Source organism: Amyelois transitella, chromosome Z (genome assembly GCF_032362555.1).
Source record: "Amyelois transitella isolate CPQ chromosome Z, ilAmyTran1.1, whole genome shotgun sequence".
In the NCBI taxonomy this organism is placed as follows: Eukaryota; Metazoa; Arthropoda; class Insecta; order Lepidoptera; family Pyralidae; genus Amyelois; species Amyelois transitella.
In genome coordinates, this window is record NC_083535.1 from 9,549,956 (window position 1) to 9,568,569 (window position 18,614).

At 35.9% G+C, this 18,614-nt stretch overlaps 1 protein-coding gene across 2 annotated transcripts in view; it reads right to left on the reverse strand.

Annotated features, from left to right (window-relative positions):
• Nucleotides 1–17,208, reverse strand: part of LOC106133975 (WD repeat-containing protein 47) — a 58,651-nt gene extending 41,443 nt beyond the window's left edge. The window contains exons 1-4 of one of the 2 annotated variants that reach the window (XM_013333900.2): nt 17,017–17,208; nt 11,832–13,316; nt 11,543–11,641; nt 10,005–10,050 (exon numbers count right to left, since the gene is read on the reverse strand). In XM_013333900.2, coding sequence (XP_013189354.1) covers nt 10,005–10,050; nt 11,543–11,641; nt 11,832–13,294 — 1,608 coding nt within the window. In that variant the 5' untranslated portion in view covers nt 13,295–13,316; nt 17,017–17,208. Of the gene's footprint in view, nt 1–502; nt 924–996; nt 1,355–10,004; nt 10,051–11,542; nt 11,642–11,831; nt 13,317–17,016 lie in introns of those variants that run through there. The other variant, XM_013333901.2, reaches the window with a different exon arrangement.
• Between the last annotated feature and the right edge of the window lie 1,406 nt (nt 17,209–18,614).

The window sequence follows — 18,614 nt, forward strand, 5'->3', positions numbered from 1 at the left end:
ACATAATAGTCGATCATGTAAGTCTATTCCGTATGTTTTCTAGGATCGCAAACATTTTTTCCCATCAACGTTCACATTATTTATCAAATCAATGACATCACCCGGCCATAAATCAAACTATTATAACAATTCGTTCATATTTGTCGTAAAGACAGGAGACGATGAGGTAATCTACTTTATAAATTTTATTTTTGTTTACTTATGAGGATGCAATATTATGTGGATAATGCAGAAGCGTTTTTCCGCTAAAAACAAAGAAATATTTTGATTTTCAATTGGAGATAACTTTATAAGGATTGAGGAGGATCATTAGAAGATTGAATCATTTAAAATTGAAAAAATATTTGGGAGAAGAAATAAATAAAGTAGAAATATGCTTACGCATAACCACTATTTCAATGTGTATTTTTGTACCGTAATATAGTCTAATTTCGCCAAATATTTATTAATGGGTTAATATTAAATTAATATGTACTCTCAACTCATTAAAATAAATAATTACCTTATTGTGTCCGTTTGAGAGCCTGTCATCGTGTAAAATTGATGATACAGAATTATTCCGATCCGAATCCCAGGAATTGTGCCACAAATCTAAAGAATCTGTGGACGATTTCTTTGTGTCTATCGAACTTTTCCTTGACAGAGAATTTGTAGAGCCAACGTAATCTCTTTTCATGTCCCTTATCCCATTACTGGACGAAGAGTCCCGCCTGTTGTAATTGATAACGTTTGTTCTACTGAGATTCGGAAAGGATCCCATGGAATGCCTTTTGTTGTAATGTCTGTGTGTGGGGCTTGGTGTTTCTCTACGGGGCGGCGTCTGGGACGGACTGTGGCGGTCCCGGCGCAGCAAACTCGGGAACGAAGACGGGTGTTCTAGCTCCCGGGCCGGAGACCCTGACATGCCAAGCGAGTCGCGACGCCTGTTTATTACATTCAGCATTAGTAACTTTTCCATCGCAAAATATAACAATAACTATCAAAATATTTACGGACCTTATTATGAGTCCATTGACGGGCGATACGGAGTCCCTGTAATAGCCCGGGGTCGACTCCCTACTGTGAAGGTAAAGCGATGACCTGTACGGAGTACTGCAACGGCCATGTACGTCGCAATGAGGGTCGTGCTCGATGACGGAGCTGACGAGCGGAGAATGCCGACCCTCCCCTTGCAGGGTCATACTCCCGAACATCGAATCCAGCTGACGCATCGCCAGCGCCTTCTTCACCGCAGTCATCTTTGACCACAAACACTCCGATCCGCTTTTGTTTTAAGTAATAAATTCTGACCGCAAAGCTTACTCGATCTTAATGCGAGTGAGTAAATTAAGTGACATGTATGCCCTCTAAGTATGCCAAGACACGACTGGTCTGCGCGGTCGGCATTGTGCGCAGAATACTTGCCGATGAGTCACGAGCGGCGTGCGCGCGCGCAACGAGACTTCGATTATCGGCATATCCTACAATTACACAGTAGGTACAAATAGGTGACGAGGAGGTAAATAATAGTCGTCAATCTGAGAGCACCATCAATAATACAACAAGGACAAAACCGATCGTGGGCGACGCTCAAGTATACATGAAGGTCGTTAAGTGGGATTTAAAAACTCATCCGCACTTATCTACGAGACATTTGCAAATCGTCATTAAAAAGTAATAAAACTGTTAGTAGCAAAAAGCGGCGACTGAGATCGATGATATAATTGATGTAAATTTGTTCTCTTGAATAATAAATTAGGAAATAATGTAATTTTACGGTTATATTTGCGAATGTAATTAGCTCGATTAACCAAAGGCAAATCGTGTTAAGTCGGCGATTTCATGGTTCCTTTGCGAGCCCCTGGTAAATTAGATCAGACAGTTTACATGTGCCCGTTCTGTTAATTGAAAATAACAAAAGTCAAGCGTGTAATTAAAAAACCAAACGTAGGACGTGGCGTCCGCCTGCCTCTGATAACCATTTTCAAATCCCTAATTTGTAAGGGAAATTACCATTGAGTTAGAGTTTTAATTAAATTTAATTTTAAACTTTTAACCCTGATGACGATTTAAATGTACACACGGCATAAAGATGAGTATCATGTAAAAAGAAAATTCATTCAAAAAAATTAAGGAAATCTTCTGACATCATAATTGCCTTGGTATAATAGGAATATATTAAACCGAAATAAGTATTAGAGATAAATTTTGTCATAAACTCAAAAATAATATGAAAGTCTATTAAGGCATACATTGATAGTCCAACCTCACTACTGATGATACCTACTCTTACATAACATTGGGGATTTTTACTGCCATGCTAACAAGTTTCAATTTTCGATGGAAGTCATAACTGTCGGGGTAGTTGAATATTAACAAAATACTCCGAGATATTAATAACAAATAAAAACTTTTCGTGAAAAATATTCGTTCCGTATTATTAAAATCACACTACAAGTAACACTTAACTTTAATGTGTGACTGAACCCTTACGTATTGGCCTATATGTAATGAGCAAAAATCTGTCCCATATTGTCAATGGAATGCATCTCTTCCACGATCCAGGAGCGGAAATAACTTCCTACTCGTGATCATTGATAGTGCTTTCTAGGGACAATGACAACAAGATACAAGATAATTGGAGAAATAAAAACTTTAAACGAGAGTCTCACAACAAATCATATCGGTACGTATAGAAACGACACAAACTAAAACTACAATTTAGTATATTCCGTAGTTACATAAAGATTATTATCCCTTCGCATTACTTCCTCAAGCACGCGTCCATGTGGGAGGTAATGGCATTGAAGTTCTTAATTGTGGCAATAAATAAAATCACCAGTTTTTCTACCTTTATTATCATAAATCATAGGTACATACATATGTATAAACATGTCTTTATCCCTTGCGGGGTAGACCGAGCTCACAGTCTTGAAAACACTGAAATGCCACGTTCAGCTGTTCGGCTTAAGATGGTATTGAGATTCAAATAGTGAAAGGTTGCTAGCCCATCGCCTACAAGGAAAATCCAAAGTTTATTAGCCTGTCTCTTAGTCGCTTTTTACAACATCCATGGGAAAAATATGTAGTGGTCCTATTCTAAAGTCTCGGAAACTACACGGCACATAAATGACACGGGAATCATAAATCATGTGCACGACAATTCTCCGTGATACGCATTCTCTTTGTGCGGTTAACCGTTAGAGTAAACGCTTAATCATGTCATTTGATTAGATGCAGTTGAATTGTGTCGCAAACGCTGGATTTTTGCTTAAACACCTCGTTACCGCTTATATGAGTGCTCGCAAAATGTATGCATCAGCAAATTCACTATATAAAGCTCGCTGAATAGACAACTCATTTTCATCACTTGTATGTGTGCACGTCACCAAAAAATAGAGTGAAGTCAAATAAATTATTGCGTCATTATACAACCAAATAGCTATCATTAAGCCAAACAGCTGAACGTGACCTATCGGTCTCTTCAAGACTGTTGGCTCTGTCTATCCCGCAAGGGATATGACGTGACTATATGAATGAATGAATGTTATTATACAATTGTGTTCTTTTACGCAGCTATTACTAGAAATTAAAGATCAGAACTGTCATAGTTTCAAGATTCAAATTTTCTAGATATGAATGATATATAGAAATACCAACAGCAACGGAAGTAAACTGCGCAAATACTTAAGAATGTTTTTTTTATGTAACGTATACAATAATTCAGTGCCAGATTATTATTTGCAATTCTAAAACATATAAACCAAAATCTAATGGGATTTCTACCTTGTCTGGTGTGTCAAGTCGGGCGAATTCCCTCACGTTTCCAGCAAAGTGGGAGCGATCGGGTTTCGGAACAAATACAAATAGTTTTCCTTACATAATATACATTACAGTGCCTGCGAAGCGAGCATCATAATGGCTTAGGAACGATTTGATGTTTGTACTCGTTAGTTTGGGAAAACATATTCGTGTATTTAAATAAGATACTACAAGTGAATACTTGAATCTGATATTTTCATACAGAAAATGGTGAATGTAAATAATGTGGACTTTTCAACTTTTTCTGTAATTTTGCAAATGTGTATAACAAGATGTAAAGAGGCATGTGTTTAGGCGGTAGTACACTTGCCTGTGCCAGAATGTCTTGGGTTCGAATCCCGGCCAGTAATTTCTGATTACGATTTAACACTACGCCCTTTCAGGGTATTTAATTGTTTATAAGTACTTATTTATTATAAAACTAGATACGGAGATTCCTTAAAAGTGGGAAAAGGTAACGACGAAGAAAAGAGGCCGCCCGCGATTTTGTCTGCTTGGAATCAATCCCGCGGGAACTCCGGGATAAAAAGTAGCTTATACGAGTATGTTATTCTTGGTTATCAGCTACATACCAAATTTCATCGTAATCGGTTCAGTAGTTTTTGCGTGAAAAAGTAACAAACATCCATACTGACATACTCACAAACTTTCGCGTTTATATTAGTGGATTTATATTTGTAGGATTAAATCAGCACTTTTACTTTTAGCTTCTGTGTTTCAGGCTGGGCGTTGACAGTTGTTCTTTTAGTATAACTCAAAGGTACTATATACAGGGGTGTATTTACCCTAGGGCCAGAAGGGCTATAGCCCGGGGCGGCAGGCCGCGAGGGGCGGCCCAGGGCTAGGGCTTTGGTTTGGAAGTTTGAAAAAATAAAAAAAATATTTTCAGACTTAAGCCTAGAACGCCCCTGAGCCACCTTTCCACATGTTGATTTAATGTCTGAAGAAATTTGAAATTCAATTAAAGTATGAAAGCCGCCCCTTGTCTTGTGCGTGGATATCATGTCTGGAGAAATTCGAAATTAATTGAAGTATGCAAGCCGCCCCTTGTTCTTTCCTGAACCGGTTGAACCGTCTATTTTTTTCCGCCTCGGTTTTTTTATTTTATGTCTGAAGCAAGTCTGAAGCAAAAAAAATAATTTTAGTATTTAGCCTAAGTCGCCTTGCGCAAGGTCGGGGCAGTATAACGGCCTGCAGGCAAAGATTAAAGAAAAATGCCAGTATGCAACATATATACCTTGCGCCGCACATTCCTTAAATTTGATCGGATCCTCAGCAGTTGAGTGTTGCCCAGAAGCTACAAAGTTTTTTGGAGTACTGCAAAATCTGTACGTATTTTTTACAGGATCAACGGAACGTACAAAAATATTGCAAACATTTTTAACGGAACCTGAAAATGTAACCGTTAAAAGTTTGTCACATACGCGGTGGTCGGCAAGAGATGATGCTTGCTCGAGCCTGAATAAAAATTGGGAACAAATAATTAAAGCTCTGGAAGCAATAAAAAGTAACTCTTCGCAACAAAAAGCCTTAATCAAAAATGAAGCTACAGGTTTATTGGCTCAACTGAATTCTTTAGAAACAGCGATATTATCGGAATTCTGGGGATCAGTTCTAAAACAATTTAATACCGTTTCTAAAGTTTTGCAAGGTGTGGACACAAACGTTGAGGTAGTCTCCAACCTTTACGATTCCCTGATTACTTTTGTGAAAAATCAACGCGAATTATTCGATGCATTTGAAAAAGCTGGAAAAGAAAAGTGTACTGAAGATTACAAAGATAGCCGGAAAAGGATAACAAAAAGAAAAAAACGAGACGATGAGCAACGCGAAGGAGAAGTAATTTTACAAGGACGGGACTATTTCAAAGTGAATACTTTTTTGCCAATATGCGACCAATTGTTGGGCGAGTTAAGGAGGCGTAAAACATCCTATGACGCTGTAACCGCAAAAATTGCATTTCTATCCAATTTAAGTACACTATCTGAGGCGGAAATTAAATTGAACGCATTATCACTCCAAAAGTCTTATCCTACTGATCTTGCGGATGATTTAAAGGATGAATGCATACTATTAAAGAATTTTTTGCCGTCTCAGGGACAAGAAACTGAAACAAGTTTACGCGAACTAAACTTATTAATTAATAAAAAGGATCTGAAAGTGGCGTTTCCTTACATTGAAATTGCGTTGCGCATATTTCTTTGTACTGCAGTAACGAATTGTAGTGCAGAACGCTTATTTTCGGTACTCAAACGGTTAAAAAACTATTTAAGATCGCGTCTTATCGAAGAACGGCTTAATAATTTGGCAATTTTGAACATCGAAGCCGATTTAACAAATAAAATTGATTATGACGATGTAATAAACGAATTTGTCAAAAATTTTGTCCACAGAAAAAAAATGTAAAATATAAAATCGATAACTTTTTTTTTTGTTTTCTTTCATTCCTTGATGGGGCGGAAAGCTGCAGGAGCCCGGAGCGCGCAATCTTAAAATACGCCCCTGACTATATAGTATAGATATAGTACTTGTATAGTAGTTATAATCCCATGTATCAAATTAAAACACTATGCTTATTAGGTACTTACATCAACACACACACAAGACTCAAAGGCAACGTTTAGCTAAATGACTTTCGATCGAGTGTCACAGGTAGTGGTTGCTAGCCAATGAGTAAAATGCCAAGTTATTTACCAGGTATCTATTCAAATTTAAGCCTTCTCTCGGCACGTTAGGTCTTATTACCTATCCATACTAATATTATAGAGAGAATAGGTTTTTTTTTATAAGAATAAACTCAATACCTGATTTTGATGTAATTTGGCACTTTGATAGAACAGACCTTCTATAACAAAATAACTACGGGAGCGAAGCGTTGCTCAAAAACTATTGTTAAATATGCACGATAAATTTTGCATATTTAGTGATAATTCTGATGAGAATAATGCGTATGCAAAACGATGAGATTCTTGAATAATGCTTTACAACCTGAGATCAACGAATCTAAATGTTATTCGGTGAAGGCCGTGTCCGTATTAAAACGATTGTATTGTAACCTTTTGAATTATATCGTACTTTCAAATGAGTAAACAAATTTTCAAAGTAAAAAGTCAGAACGTTTGTTTATGCGCCAGAAACTCAAAAACGACTTTACTTGTTTCGGTGCATTTTCACTAATGTACGATTCTTTTCCGAAGGGGAAGATAGAGACTACAGCTTCTTACTTGCTACCAATCTGCATAGTGCATACTTATTTCGCTTCATCAAAATTTTTCAAAAGGTTTAGTATACTCATGACCTGACCTTGAACTACCATTGTACACTTCCTCTTTCAACTTCCCGTTTGCACTCTCCTTATATATTTGCTTGGTCAACTTGTGTTTCATTCATCCTCCCCACATGACCAGACCAACTAAAGCATACCTACCCTTTTCCATACTTGTCAATATATTCTTTCACATCACAGTTTTACCCTTATCATGGTGTTCCTTTTCCTGACACTCAATTAAAAAATCGACCATACTTCTTATCGCCGTCATTTCTGTAGAGTTTGTTGCAGTAAGATTCATCCGATATTCTTTCTTTGATTTCAATAGATTCTAAAAATGCTATCTCAAATCAAGAAAATTTGATAACTGTCCACTGTTCCTCGATATATGGTATTTTTATTGCTCGGGATTACAATTAATGATTAAATTTCTTGGGAAATTGTTCATCAATTCTGCTTTCGCCTGATTATCATTTCAAAGAATTCCACTGGCTTGTAGGCATAATTTTCCAAGTTTCTTCAAAATAAGCAATTGCAAAAAAAATATTAATTTCTAACTACAGATAAAAGTAGATGATTTATCAACTTAAACATCTTCTTCCTCCTGGGTTAAGTCCCGGTTGCGTCTTCAAAACTGTCAAGAGTATCCTTAAAGTATGCCTTTGACCATGGATTCATCAAGATACGTTTTACGTAGGGCTTTCCATTATTTATAAAAACTAGTTTTACCCGCTTGAATTTAGCTCTAAATCTACAAAAAGCAACGAATTAAACGCCACCTTTATAATATTTTTTTCGCAAATTCCACGGGAACATCATTTTTATCGATAAAAGGTACCCTTTGCTCTTTACCAGACTCGTTAATTATATATACGTGATATTTCAAGAAAATTAATTCAGTAGATAACCCGTTAAGAGATAACAAACAAACAAATAAACTCACTTTCGCATTTATAATATTATTTGGGTTAGGTATAGAATCGACTGGTATGGTGTATGTACCAATGACTGCAAGTAATTTATCAAAGAACTAAATTTATTACTCAAAAATTTAGACTCACGGTCTCAAATATTACTGGAGAATTTTATTTCACTTCGGAAACAATAATGTTTCCTACTATTGAAAAAACTTCCCTACCCTGTTTGATAGGGTAGGGTTATTATATTGATTAGTCATTCTTTAATTCTAAAATTATTAATTAATAAACACTTTGAATAAATGCCCTCCGTATTTGAATGGGGACTCATCTGCAATAAGTTTCTAGAGGGAGTTTCGAAAACCCACCTCAGAGTTTTTTTTTTTTAAACAGCGCCATCTAGAAAGTTACTAGCTTTATTAGCTACTTTACAATTGTATTTCCTGCAAAACGCAATACGACTGATCTGATCCTGTAGATGTCAATAAAGATGTAAAAATAAAAAAGACACTTCCAATTGTATCAAGGTTATAAATATGGACTGTAAAAACCTTGTCATATCATTTCAGATAATATATGCACTGCACCCTTTTTTGTCTCAGGAAAAATCCTTTTGACGCCAGGCATTCACTGGAAATTCGCCTCTTATTACCGCGTCATTGAGGTCCATGCAGGGAAACTTGATCTGCGGTTGACTGTACACATGCTGTCTTGCTCGGAGCCTTTGAAGGCTAAGGCATGACAAGACTTCTGGAATGTACTGAAGAGAAAAAGGAAGAGCTATCCATCTCTGATCATTAAGCGTAGTACTCACTTCATGATTTTTTTCCACGATAGACTATTCTTTGCTATTTTTAATTAATTTTGTCAAATAATTGTAATCTCCTGAAGGTAAGTAATGAAAGTTAACAGAGAAACCGTAGAAAAAAGGAGATAAAATAGGTTTATTTTAAGAGATGATATGTTTTTTTTTCTTGATTATAACAAAAATAAGGTTTATCAATATGTTCATAAAATAATCCAAGAACAAAAAATTTTGCTTTCACAGAAAGGGTAGGATTTTAAATCTCAATCGAGAATCTTAGCCAGATCTTGAAAGCTTTAAAAAAGCACTTCTATATTTGCATTGAAAAAAGTGCAAGAAAATCTATACTTATTATTAAAAAAAACCGTAGTGTAGTAGCAATAGTTAGTACATATTTTATTTAGAGCCAAGTATATATACAGGCAAAAGCTGTTTGTTACGCTTTCACAACTTAACCGTTGAACCGATTTTAATAAATATAATGGTAATTTAAAAAAAGGTCATGGTCATTCACAATTGACGTTCCACATTCGACGAGTTATGACTCGGACATAGATGTCCCATACTTTTTGTTCTACGAGAAGGTATTTCGGTTGGCAAAAGGTTGACTGGTGAAAAATTCTTCTAGCATTAAGTTCACCTGCAGTAGCATTAACGCTAAATACAGTTTATAAACAAATACTTTTCCTGACCTTCTTCTCCACAGCATTTTCGGCAAAACCGCGAAAAGGTCTTCCAAGTGGAACAACACCTTAACCTTGGACTTTGCCAACAAAAAATGCGAGCAATCCAAATTCACGATTAGGTACAACAATCAACCGTAAGGGTCACAATAATTATTTAAAGGGCCTGCTGTCGATATCGCGACATGCTTGGCTAATTATACTTTTTAGCCATTGACATAATAGACTATATACAAGATGGATTTGAAAATTTAAGTGTAAATATAATTGATGAATAAGAATATGAAAAAAATGCTATTCCTTTTGCCAATACCAGTTCGTATTCTATAATTCTTTAAGGAGTATCTTTTTCTAACGATATTATGTAGATTAACCTAGTATTTACAGGGACGCTTTGTATAATGTGTCTAACATTGGTTTTAATAACTGAACTCCAATGTTAAGACTCCATAATTCGGTACATTATATACTTAACTTGCTACTACTACACTTCGGAACAAATTTACTACTATAATATATAAAATTCTTACGGTTGTCGAGTCCACCATGTCTGGAGTTTCGCTGACATCGTTTTTCCTGAAAACGAAAGAAACATTTTTTCTATAATACTTCTCTTATTATACAAGGAACTTAAATATTTCACCTATCAGCAGTAATGCTGCATTGCAAAATAACTTGTTTTCATTTAAAAAAAAAATTAAATGATTAAAGACTGCGCAATGTCATCTACATATATAGCTATCAATGTATTATCGAATTTTTCTTTTAAAGTATAAAAAAATAAAACGTGATCCTAAGAAATCGCTTAACTTATCAAAAGTATAAAATGCATCAACCAATGTGTCAATGTTCAGCTTCATAATCAGTCAGATACTAGAAACATATTTTTTTAAAGCAGCGCGCAATGTTTTTTGTTCAATAGAATTACAGTAACTATAGTGAAATTGTCTTTGCCCGTGCTTATGGCTACAATCAAGTATCTGTAACATTGTAATTTATCGAGTGGTTAGAGAAAACGGTGCTATTGGCGACCAAACATTCATAACAAATTGTTGCCCGCTCTTGCGCGGAGTGTACCGTTAGGGCGTGTTCACATTGAAGATTTTACATTTGTTAATACAATGGCTTAAGATTTAATGTCTATAGGTCTCACTTACAGTATAATATATGTCTTCAATGTTACATATATTTTTGGCAAAATCATGTGATCCTTTTATCACTTTTTGACTAGAAGAAAGAAGGTAAGAATATCAATTATCGTAATATATTTTTAAATTTTATCTTTATTTATTTTTGCCACTTTAAGAAATATCATACCTATTTTCGCTTAAGAATCTTTCATCCCAAATTATTCGAAAATAATGACTCTGACATTTCCTCACTCTACTAGTGTGTACACAGCATAACAAATTATTGCTGCTTCGGTCGCATGCATCGGTGCGCATCCTATATCGTTTCCCGTATCTCGCATGCTGCACCGTTTACTCACCGAGTCCAAGAAAAAGATTTAGAAAAAGTTTTCTTAAAATACGGTGCATTTGAAAACCACGTTTTGAAAAGAAATTTATTCATGAGAAGTAAAAGTCGTATTTGGAAGCAAACCGCTGACGAATTTTGAGTTTAAAGTTTAAAAAAATCCACCAAAACTGTCTTATGTTGATTGCATATACTTTTGGTGTAAAAGATCTTTTATTATCTATTAGATATTTTATTATTACTGATCAAATACATAGTACCTACGTCAACGGATGAAAGGTACAATAATATACTTGAGAAACTGACGCCATGCTTTGACTGATGTTAATGACTCAACGTTATCTATTAGCTGAGTGTTTACGTTTTTGGCAGTTTATCGCCCACGTTAAATTACCTTATTAGAACGTTCCTATTTTAAAATGTATCAACATATGCTGAAGGGAATATTATATCATTTTAATTTAACAATTTGTTTTTCGAAATAAGTCAATATATTTCCGCAATGTGGACATGCTCTCAGCTTCTTAGGACACTATTCTGCTAAGTATATATAGTATAATATGATGATAAGAGATGAGAAAGACGTCCTCACCTAACATACGGCGATTGTTGCATTTTGTCTGGCGTCGGCTGAAGCGGATACTTCCCGGCTGGCGGATACGCTGACGCTGTTTCTCCAGCCTGCTCCAACCTGGAATCACGGATGGGAAACACTGCAATAAACCAGTTTCACAATAATTGAGTAGATGAAGTTTTTAAAACGACAACTTTATTTAAGTATTGGAAAAGATGCAGATAATTTTAAGTTGTAATTGATATTTTTTTATTTTAAGAAAAGCTTTAACGCAAGATGTTAACGTGAATTATATTAGTAAACTTACGTCTGTTGCTGCAGCACATCGGAAGAGCATAGATTTCTTAAATAATCATCGCATTCGCGTTGTTTCTGTATCTGATATTCCTTTAGCAGCTCCCGTCGGAAATCTCCTTCAGCACCCGGCGCCATTACGGGTTCCGCTTGCTGTGGAGGACGCTCGGCGATTGACGAGCGCTCAGTGGACGCCGCCGTAGTCGATATTGACGTCGAAGCAGAATAATCCTGTCCTTTATGCTCGGGAGTCGTCGCGTTCGATGCACCGATGCTACTCTCATTAGTCTTTGCCGAGCCAGTGAATTCTCCAATTGGCTTCAATTGCTCGTCGATGGGCTTCAACGACTCGTTCAACCCGTTAAAAATGCTTTCGCCGTTTTTATTGTCAAATAATCTGTCCACGGACGTATTCATCAGTTTGCTCCCTTTTATACCAGTGAGATGGAAACCAGCAAAACACGAGGAAGACGGGCCGAAATCTATGGCTGACAAAGCCATTACAGCGGGATGCCTCGGAGCTCCGTCTGGAAGCGGTCTCAAGGATCTCGTCATAGCATCAGCAGCGGAACGAGGACGTCTAAACGGCATCGCCAAATGTGGAAATGTGCGCGGTTTGATAGGTGTCACGAGCATGTGCTCCGTCCACGAAGTGTGCAATGAGGGACGCTCCAATTTTTCTACGTCGACATTCAACATCCGCTGTTCAAAAGGCACACTAAACGTCTCGGCTGGTATGGACTGCAACCAAGAGAGAAGACTCAAATCTGACTCGTCAAACCCTGAACCATCGAGCAGCCTTGAAAAATTTACGTCATTCGATTGCATGTCAGAGCCCGTGGCTTTAGCTTGACAATAATTAACGCATGATTCGTATAATATGCCTTTAATAAGCAGTTGCATCAATCTGTCATTTTTCGCACATTTGGACACTGTTCCACTGGATTTCTTATCGCATGGTAGAAACTGTTCAACTAGGGGATAAACTTCCCGAAAACACTGTACTCTTGCGTTACTGGGGTTCCATTTTTTGAACTGTGCATGATCTGTTATACTAGGAAGAGTTAAAAGTAAACATAAATTTGAGTATTCTTCTTTAGAGGGAGCTAGTTTTTCGAGATCGTTAAGTACTTTCACGACTTCATCTACAATATTTTCTACGTTGTTGTACGCTTTTATTTCAGATCTTATGCATAATAGTTCGATGTACTTGTGTCTGAGTATCGCGTAGTTAAATTTGTCTGCTTCGAATGCTTTTAAGGCGCTGAGTGGTTGTATGAATTCTAGTACATCGTCCCATTGTCCATCTAGGATTAACTGTCGTAAGAAGAGAACATCGTCAGCGTAGTTCCCGTTGATGACACCTGTTTCTCGTTCGAGGGAGAGCTGCGTGATGTGGAGATCCCTGTTGTGTAAAAACTCCAGCGAGAGCCGCACTACATCGTCCTCACGGAGGCTGAGGTGCGTCGAGGGCATTCTGTCGCTTCTGTGTTAATATCTAAAACAATATCAAGAAAAGTTTATGTTAAATTTTATCTTTAGTAATAATATATGTTTCGTAAGGATTTCACTTTTGCGCGCTCCCCTCCCTTTGAAAGACTTGGGAGTACAGTTGTAACAATAATCCAACAGTAAGAAGTTGAGAATGACATAGATGAACTGTCCGTATGACCTCCACGATTCTATTATGGAGGTTGCTTGAATCATGGTTAAATTCAGTCGCCTCAGTTTCAGGTTTTTCGCACTTTTTTCCCTCACTGTAAGTAAGTACATCGCTTAGCATTCAAACTAATGTTAACCCAGAAAAGATAATTCGTTCCATTAACGCAGTGAACATGAACCCGACATCATTCGCTTTTGATTCGGTATCAATCATTTTACTTAAGTAACTAGTAATATTTACAGAAATTATATTAAGATAATCGGAATAGCAACCACTATTATAAAATATTTTTTACCACAAGCCGAGAAAATGTTAACCATAGATATTTTTCTAACAAGGAATTCTAAATATCACAATATTGTGCTAGTTCTAGCTTCTCTCTTACGAACTAAAACAAAAGAGTTTGCCTTTCTATAATTCAAAGTCATAGTCAAGGCCAAAAGCAAAAATGATGAGGCAATCAAATCAAGATCATCAATGTTTCTATTACCAATTGCCGCAACAAGGCACTTTCTAAGTTTTTTGTATTTTTATTATAGGTTTGGGCTGCTTGCCTGACGAACTTATATGAAGAGTTATGAATGTAGATGAAGTGAAATAAGTATTCAAGGATCACAGCAAGTGGAAAGCTGTAATCCCTGCTTTTTTTCTTTTTTTTTTATTTTCCTTTTTACGGACTGCGTCCCGGGTCTTCACCTGCGAGAGTGTGGGACTCCTGGCATCTTATGATTCAGCCTACCCACTAAAACCCCTACGGTGCGTCCTTCTCGCTTATTTGAGGACTTCATGGGATTGCAAGGCAATGTAATCTCTACCTACCCCTCCAAGAAATAGGCAATATTTTCTATGCATTAATTTCAGTGTGATGATTTCAGCTTCACTGGCTTAACTAGTTCGATAGTTTCAAGTAATTGGCTATAAAGGACTGGCATACCTAAGAGCCCCTATAGTTTTCATTCTACCATTTTGAAGTAGGAAATCAAAAAATATGTTGTCAACCAATCAACACAAGTTCATTTATAGTTTAAAGTGAAAGTTGAAAACATTCGCTATTGGCTGTATATAAATAGAAAAAAGATTTTATGATAAATTAATCTGAATGACTCATTATACATAAGCATGTAACATTAATTAAAATTTTGATGTAGAATATGGATTTTCTAGAAACTGGACATTTGCGAGCTGTTAATTGAAAAACAGTCTTCATTTCATAACATACATACATACATAAAATCACGCCTCTTTCCCGGAGGGGTAGGCAGAGACTACCTCTTTCCACTTGCCACGATCTCTGCATACTTCTTTCGCTTCGTCCACATTCATAACTCTCTTCATACAAGCTCGGCGGTTTCGGGTACTTTTGACCTGACCCTTTACCAGGACGTCCTTAATTTGATCAAGATACGTTCGTCTAGGTCTTCCCACTCCGACCTTTCCCTCCACACTCTCCTTGTATATCTGCTTAGTCAACCTGCTTTCATTCATCCTCTCCACATGACCGAACCATCTTAACATACCCTTTTCTATTCCTGTAACTACATCTTCTTTCACATCACAACATTCCCTTATCACGCTGTTCCTTATCCTGTCACTCAATTTCACACCCATCATACTCCTTAACGCTCTCATTTCCACTGCATTTATTCTGCTTTCATAACTTTAAGTTTAATCATTTGAAATATTGTAACCATACATATACTGAAACTGAAGAATCAGAATAGAATTGTAAAAATTTACAACAAAAGATAGCACCTTCACCCTCTATGATGAAGATATATTTGGTAAAAAACACCTAAAGAATGATGAGTTCTAATAATAAATTTTATCAATGTTCATAGAAATAGCTCCCATACATATACATACTAAGAATCATGTCTTGATCCCATACGGGTTCCTTGGGTTCTATATGTAGTGGTTAGGTCTCTATATATATCTATAATCAATGTATGTATATTACATTTCTTGAGATGAAAGCAAGAAAGTCTGGTCACAATTAAAATTGACTTAATTGTTATTTTCGTGATTCACGACCAATTAGGTTTCTCAAATTTTATAAAATTCGCAAAACAATCACAGAGTCATCATATCGCCAAGCAAAATCATGTAAAAATTATATTAACTTATTTGAATGAATATAAATATTGTTTTTGCATAGTGCTATTTTTTTTACAAAAGCAATTAAGAGTTATTTTCATGAAGAGTTTTCTGAATACTTGAAATGTTTCAAATAAACTTTAAAGTTAAATTCTTTAATAAACTTAAAAGTATAATACGTCCCCTTCCTTTTTCAAGTACTTCTACCATAAAATTAATTACTATCAATAAAATAGCAAGTATTTTATTTTTATCAGACATACAACCTGTACATTATTATTTATTACCTATTACAACACAGAATCCACAAATAAAAAATATGTGTTAACATTGAAAACATATCAAACATGAGTAAAATTAATAGTTGACAAATAAGTAATGCATGAACTACATTCCTAAACCTTTCACTTGACCAGACTAAGTTTATATGGCCACTAATATATTAATATTCAAATCATGAATTAATCATAAAGAAAGTATGATGTCCATCATTAGACATGTGTATAATAAGCTTATAGCAACATTCTGTGAATACTATGGTCAAAACAGCTGAGGTAAATAATTATTGTTTTCTATTGTTACTTCAATCATAGGAATATATATGAACATAACATGTAAAATGATATTACATATAGTAAAAATTTCATTGAACATGGTAGGAAGTTAACAAAATAGACTGTTGTATTAGAACTATTTTTTTCATAGCTACAGTCAGTATGTGCCCATGTGAGGATAAATAAGTCCATTTATTTAGGTAGGTACTGAAAAAAAGTACACAAGCCAGACACAACAATTTCTTGAAAAATGCATTCAAAAATTAATTTAAAGCCTTGACAAGATGAATCAAAATGAAATAATAGATTTCATAATGACTTGTACTATTTAAGTATAGTATTAGTAGCATTTGACTTTACAAATTACCAAAACATTGTAATCTATAACATATTGAAGTCAGTGAACTTGTTCTCATAAGGAATTGCACTGCAGTTAGTATGACACTTCTGAAGCATGAAAACATAATTGGGTGTGGATCTTGATTGTATTTTAGATAATAACTTTCACACACACCATGATGCATAATTTATACTCCTGTCAGGAGAAAGCAGGCAGCAACATGTACATGTGTTTAATTACTAGTGCATCTATAATGTATCTCGCGAAACAATTAGTTGAAGTCGGTATATGAGTAATATAAAAAACCAAAGTGACTAAAGTATTGTCTCGCAAATCGGCCATCAAAAAGGAAAACAACTTCCACCTACACACAATACGGTCACACCACAGAAGAATACTCAGAGTCTAACAGCAAATAATATATTTGCAATAAACATATCATAAAACAAAAACCAGATTATTATATGGAATTTTTTTACAGTTAGTCTAGCAGTTTTTAATATAAACAACTAAAGGTAAATTAGAATTGGAAAAACATCAAATTTACCTTTCTATCACAGGTAAATATAAAGTCAGCGCAAACTCCGGGCACACTTATTTACTCGCATTTAAAACACAATTATTGTAACATTTGTAAAGTTATTCAACATCATTCCATATTTTAATATTTGGCGTTTAGGCGAGAAAAGCAAAACTAGAATTCAATGACAGCGAAACGAACTGACTGACTGATGACTGATTGCAGTCTTCTTTTCTTTTGCTGTAAATTTTGTTCGGCTATCTATGCACAAACCATAGATCCTTTGACATTTGATTTGACTTTGACAGACGAATGAAAACTTTTCGGGCGGGAATATCTGCCTGCATTTGAATACGTACCTACCAGAACAGAAATGACTGGAATCAAAGAAAAGAACACTACTATTATGTATAGGTACATATTTATTTACTCAATCGTATTTATTTATAAACATGATTAATCACGCCTCTTTCCTAGGGGGTAGGCAGGGTTTATATATTTCTACTAGTCACGATCCGTACATGCATAGGTTTAGGTACTTCTTTCGGTCAGGCAAGAATATCCAAAACTGACGAGTTTGCATGAAAAAACTAATGAGTATGGATGAAATGAAAGAAATATGCAGGGATTGTGGCAAGTGAAGTGAATGAAGCAGTGGAAGTAGAACATGTGGTAGTCTCTGTCTACCCCTCCGAGTAAGAGGCGCGATTTTTCGATTTGTACCTATGTATGTGTAGCTTAAGCGATGATAATGGTTAGACCGCCACCAAAGGGAAAATCTTTCGCCAGGCTAGGTGTTAAGCCTGGGGAACCGCGGCTTCGACGATGTTGTGTCGAACATAAATACAACCATTTATGCTCCAATCCATGAAATCTTTGTTTGCACGATTTAGATTCTTCGTTGGCTTCTATTGGCTGAGCGCGTCAATTTTTTCGCGATGATTGACATTAATGTTTATCCTCTTCACAGTCTCCATAAGGCCAAAACATCTGAAGATAAACAAATCTATAAAGACATTGTATTTTCTATTTTAATTCCATTTCTTTTACTGTTTTTAATTCAAATATTCACTGACTGACGCTCTTTATTACACCGCGCCTATTTTGTTTCTTTAATAAACTATAAAGCATGAAAGCTGAATAAATGCAGTGGAAATGAGAGCGTTAAGGAGTATGATGGGTGTGAAATTGAGTGACAGGATAAGGAACAGTGTGATAAGGGAATGTTGTGATGTGAAAGAAGATGGAGTTACAGGAATAGAAAAGGGTATGTTAAGATGGTTCGGTCATGTGGAGAGGATGAATGAAAGCAAGTTGACTAAGCAGATATACAAGGAGTGTGTGGAGGGAAAGGTCGGAGTGGGAAGACCTAGACGAACGTATCTTGATCAAATTAAGGACGTCCTGGTAAAGGGTCAGGTCAAAAGTACCCGAAACCGTCGAGCTTGTATGAAGAGAGTTATGAATAAAGCGAAGGAAGTATGCAGAGATCGTGGCAAGTGGAAAGAGGTAGTCTCTGCCTACCCCTCCGGGAAAGAGGCGTGATTTTATGTATGTATGTAAACTATAAATCAGAATGTAGACAATCGAAAGATCACAGAAAATTCAATTCAGGAAAATTTTAA